The 6,101-nt window shown below is 29.4% G+C and overlaps 1 protein-coding gene across 1 annotated transcript in view; it reads right to left on the bottom strand.

Moving 5' to 3' along the window:
- Positions 1–3,818: 3,818 nt before the first annotated feature.
- Positions 3,819–6,101, bottom strand: part of LOC145164734 (uncharacterized) — a 28,070-nt gene continuing 25,787 nt past the window's right edge. The window contains exons 2-3 of the mRNA XM_079083427.1: positions 5,078–5,179; positions 3,819–4,630 (exon numbers count right to left, since the gene is read on the bottom strand). Of these exons, the coding sequence (XP_078939553.1) occupies positions 3,819–4,630; positions 5,078–5,179 (914 nt within the window). The remainder of the gene's footprint in view (positions 4,631–5,077; positions 5,180–6,101) is intronic.

Here is a 6,101-nt window from a genome sequence, read left to right as displayed (position 1 = left end):
TTCTCAAAACAGTGGGTAGAAAGGTAAATAAATATATTTTTGGGGTTTGAAATGATCATATTTGTTAAAAAGGATTGAAAATACAAAGATTTTGGATTTTGGGTAAAAAGTTTAAAAATTGCGAAAAATGTGGACAAAAATGCAAATCTTTTAACTAAAGGGTTGAAACTTTCTAAAATTTACTTTTGGGCTTAAAACATTATTTAAATAAGTGTTTGGGTCAAAGATGTCAAGAAAAAGGGTTCAAGGACCTAAAATGTCATTTTTTTTATAAAAAGGGCAAAATTGCCAACTTTACAAAATAAGGGGCGGAATAGGTCAAACTGATGTTTTTGGTCAATTATGTTGATAACAATAATAATTGGGTCAAAATATACAAAACTTTATAACTTATGGGTTGTAAATAGAAAAATACCTATTTTATAAATCTATAAATCGTTATAAAACAAATGCGTGATTTATACGACATATCGATTAAACAACTCGCAACATTAATTCTATGCAAAACAAGTAAACGTTCAAATGGTTGGGCTTGAGAGATTCAAATCATGCTTAATGGGCATTCGTGGATCATTAACATGGCTTTTGGGCCCAACATAATTAATACATGTTATTGGGCCTCCTGCGACCCATTTACATGGTTAAGGGACCCTCAATGGTTTTTACATGCTATTGGGCCTCAGTGGCCCATTAGTATTACTAGTATGGTCCAAATAAATCGTATGTGAAATGGGCCAACGTGCTTTTCGTATACTCGACAGCCATAAATAACATACGAAATTAGTAGGGCCTAACAGTCCTCTTTTCCTCGTCTGTTAGGTTTATCACCTCTTCAAGTAAAATAAAAATTAGATCCTTAATCAAGGTTAATCAAATTCATGTGGATTGAGTGAGTAATAACGGGTGACACCAATAGGTGTCGGTCGTAGTCTGTAGTTGTAATCAAAGTCTCCTGGAGGGAGAGCGAGAGTTTGTGTATAGATCTATACGGTGGTGACTCCCCCACACCTAAGCTGTTCGCTACAGTTAGACTCGGCCAGTCTAGGGTGACAAAGTCTTAAGATCAAATTTCGGTGTTCATTAGAATGACAAGACAGACGAACTAGTCATTATCATGCATGGTTATAACGACTCACGTAGAAATCCGACATCATTAATCAAGAGAAATCATATTCATTCGATGTAACGATTCAATAAAGCGAAACTATCATAACTTTATATCGGAAAACATCGGGTTTTCCGGGGAAACAAATCTTACTCATTTGTACTTTCAAAAACTATAATGTAAAACGTCTCATTTATTCACGTATTGAAATCACTCACGCACATACTTACAGGACCATCACTACATTTTCAAGAAAAGTTTTAATACAGAAAATATCGGATTTTCTGGGTTTTTCAAATGACATAAACTGTTTCACATCAAACACACTTATGAACTCACCAACATTATATATGTTGACCGTTTTCAAAATAACTTGTATTCTTAGGTAATCGTTAGACAAGGAGGCATCCAGTGTGATGAAAGTTTCTTTTGTAGTTGCTAATCACCAAACACTTTATATTTCGAAATCATGTAATGTAAAACTTGTACTTGATGTAAACAATGCCAGTTGTACTATGTAATGGTTGGTGATGCATGTGTTATGTTTCATATATATATTCATTGTGATGATATTTCAATTTAAGTCACACGAGCCCTCGGACGTTTCCGCCGTCTGGTTCGGAGGTGTGACATTTAGGCTTTTAGTTTTTTGTATCCTGGGTTTTGCATACGGTCAAAACGATTGTTTGAACAATAATTAGAAATTAACCATATTTTTTTCTAAATTATTCCACGATATAGGGTTGATGTCTTGATGATAATGAAAAGTAAATAAAAATTATATTATATGTGTTTTCTTCTTTCATGTTAATAAAAATTACATCCATAATTTTATATAAACATATACATGATAAAATTTAAATCTTTAATATTATTATATGAAACTAAAATATGTATAAAAAACTGATAAACTTTCATATATGATTATATGCAATTAAAATATGTAAAAAAACACCTAAAAGAATTAAATAAGAGTCCAAAGAAAATGAAGTTATCTTGCCCAACAAATAATTATACTATTGCTTCATTTAAGACAACACATTTTTTTGCTATCGAGCAGTCACATTCATCGTCATTAATGTGCACCTTAATGTATAGATTATCATTGTTTTTTTCTCATAACTCTACATGAGTTGACATATTTTGCAGCGTTAACAAAAAATAGGTATAGATCATGATTTGTATTATGGATTGTCTATAAGTTTTATCATTCAAAATACAATTTTTTTATTCTAGTCGAACAAAATCCATGTGTAGCATAACATGGGCGAACTTTGTTAATTGAAAATATAAATCATAAATCATAGTTCTGGATATGTGATGACCATTTTATCTTATAATACAAGTTAAAAATATATATAATTTATAGCATAATAAGCACAATTTGTTGGATAAATCAATGAAGTTATGATTGTATCCTAAAACATCATGCTTTCCAGCTAATAAATTATTATCACATTGAAAAGTCTAACTAAAAAAGAAAAGATATATATATATATATATATATATATATATATATATATATATATATATATATATATATATATATATATATATATATATATATAGGGTGGGGTTCAATAGAGAACCATAATTAACCAATGGACCAATAAACCAATTTTTTTTTCCAACTTTTAGAACTTATTTTTTATCAAAAAAAAAAAAACTAAAAATACATAAATTCATAACTTTTTATCCATTTTCCAATGATATCAAATTCGATTTTTTTTAATTTATTTTTTACGTCAAATTCACAATGTGAATCTTTGAAAATTCACAATGTGAATCTGGATTCACACAGTGAATCCGAAAAATATTTTTCACATTCACAATGTTAATATATGAATTTAGATATTTTTAGATTTTTTTTTCGATAAAGAATAAGCTCTAGAAATTGAAAAAAAGATTTGGTTCCTTGAAGAACCAATAATTATGGCGTCTATTGAACTTTTCCATATATATATATATATATATATATATATATATATATATATCTATATATATATATATATATATATATATATATATATATATATTAACAAAACTGAAATGTAAATCTAAAAACACTCATAAACAAAACTGAATCAAACAAACATAACTACCTTTAAAAACTCACTTACTGATTTGATAGTTTAGATTAAAAATCAATTAAACCCATATTTGTGCTCATTTAATCGAATAATATTATGATTAAAGGATTTTACCTATTGTTTTTCATAGTTTCAATTTATGTAAACACCTTAAATATACAACATTTATTCAAACTTAACATGTAAAAGATTTAAACATAAAACCATTGAAAATATATATCTGAAAACGCAAACATGGAATCGTTGGAAATCCATATCTAAAATCAAACTTAAATGATAACATACTTACACTAAGGAAAATGTACGAAATAACACACATAAATCTAAAGAATGAGGCATAGCTGCTCTGGTGGTCCATGATTCATCTGCACTCTTTTCGGTTGAGGGATTGGTAGAGGCTGTGAGTGGTACAAGCCGCAACATAAATACATAATTCTCTTTGTACATAAACGCAAGGCCGGTCCAAAGATATTGTGGGCCCAGGGCAAAAATAAAAAATGGGCCCCCCAAAGTCATAAATATAATAAAAATTAATTCGAAATCGAATGCTATAAAATTCACAAAATTCATTATTAATATCAAAAAAACACAAATATGGTCACAACATTACAAAAACAACTAATTTACAAGAAATTATTTCTCCTAGCCTTTCTAGATGCAACATCATTAATAATGTTATCCAAATCAATTTTATCTAACATGTCTTTCTCTATACATAACATTGGCAATCCGTTCAACCTTTCTTGCGACATCGACGATCTTAGATAATTCTTCAATAACTTTAACTTTGAAAAACTTCTCTCTGCACATGTAACAGTGACAGGAATGGTTAACAAAATGCTATATGCAATAAAAGTATTTGGGTAACAATCAACAGCTTTAACATAATCCAAAATTTCAACAGCAGAAATTATATCATTAGGTAAAGTCATTTTCAACACTTTCAATTCTGAAAAAAGTTCACTTGAATCCATATCAGAAACATTATCTTTAGAAAAAGTAGTAGCAAACTTTATACAACTTTCTTTAAGTTCACTTTCACTTAATGAAGTTAATATCTTTGAATCATTTAAAAACCCAAAAATACTTTCAAAGTTTTTTAATTGTTCAAATCTATTTTTTAATGAAACAATTGCCATATCCACAACAACCAAAAAATAATTAACTTTTAAATACTCTTCAACCGATTGTGTTTCTTCTTCATGATCACTTTCATCAAATTGCTTTTTTCTAACAATACGACGTTTTGATGGAAATGTTGGCTCTACACCCATATCAAGTGCAATAGTTTTAGCAATATTCATACTTGATGTAAAACCTTCATTTCTATATTTTTCAAAAAACTTCATAATATTTTCTATTTGGTTAATAGTAGTGTCAATACAAATAGATTTAGATTGCAACTTTTTACTTACAATATTTATGGCAAATAAAACTTCATACCAAATAACCATACCAATTAAAAATTCAAATTTCCCAAAAGATTTAAGTAATCTTTTAGCTTCACTTTTTTACTTTGGGTCATCACATGCTTTACTTAATTTTAGCAAAGCAACTTTTATTTGAGGAGCTTGAAATCTAATTGCTTTTATACTTTTAATCCTACTTTCCCAACGAGTATTAGATAATGATTTTAAGGTTAAAGTTTGAACATTATCTAACAATATTTTCCATCTTTCAGTAGAACTAGAAAATAATGTATAAAGGCGTTGCACGATTCCAAAAAATGAAACAACTTTTTCACAAGAAAGTGCCATATCACTAAGCGTAAGGTTAAGACTATGGCAAGCACAAGGCATATATAAAGCTCTATGATTAATTTCAAGCATTCTTTTTTGAACCCCTTGGTGTTTTCCTTTCATATTAGACCCATTATCATAACCTTGACCCCTTATATCATCCACATTAAGATCTAACCATTTCAATGCATCTAATAATTCATTCAAAAGTCCCAAACCAGAAGTATCATCTACTTTTAAAAATTCTAAAAAATATTCAACAACTTGCATTTTTTTAGATGAAAAATTCACACATCGTATAATCAAAATCATTTGCTATTTATGACTCACATCGGGAGTACAATCAAGAATTATAGAAAAATATTTTGCCTCTTTAACTATTTTAAGAATAAAACGTAATATTGACACTAATTACCAAAACAGTAGAACACATTGCATGATTTGCATCAATTATGACAATATTACTATGTTATCAAACAATGTATTTACTAATTAAGTAAGCAACAAGCCAACAGTATATTAACTTTTATCATTAGTTACTAAGCCAAAAAGTAAAACAAAAAAGATGAACAATTAAAATTTTTTCTAAGCAGAAACAAAATTTTTCTAAGTAAGCAACAGGCCAACACCACCTAATCGACTTGAGAATTGAAACTGAATTACTAAGCAGAAACAAAATTTTTCTAAATTAGTGAAACAAACATCAACCTTATGGTTTCCCTAATTCTTAAATTCCTCTTTAATTGAATCTAATGAAACCAATTGAATGAGAATTGATCAATTGAGAAACTGAAATCGATTAGAGTTTAGAAACTAGAAAGATTAGTCGATTACCTGATGGTGACCTGGTGTCCTTGTCGGCTTGTCCCTGTGTGGCTGTGTCGGCGATTTGAGAATTGAGAAACGAAACCGGAAACGAGATTTAAACAGAGAACTGCTGGCTGCGTGCCTTTGTGAGACTGTGAGAGACAAAGTGCGAATTGAGATTTAAGAATTGAGAAACCGGCAACCAAATATATCTAGAGTCAAGACAATTAGCCATTAGAGATTAAAGATTGTGATTTGTGAGAGAAATCGACGGGACGATTCAGTATCAAGGGCGTGAGGCGTCGTCACGTCGATTCAATTACCTGGTGCCCTAATCTCGATTTCCCACATTCCCCGCTA

This window comes from Lactuca virosa, chromosome 3, assembly GCF_052849685.1.
Source record: "Lactuca virosa cultivar CGN04683 chromosome 3, Lactuca_virosa_CGN04683_v6, whole genome shotgun sequence".
NCBI classification, from domain to species: Eukaryota; Viridiplantae; Streptophyta; class Magnoliopsida; order Asterales; family Asteraceae; genus Lactuca; species Lactuca virosa.
This window is presented reverse-complemented; position numbering and strand designations above follow the sequence as displayed.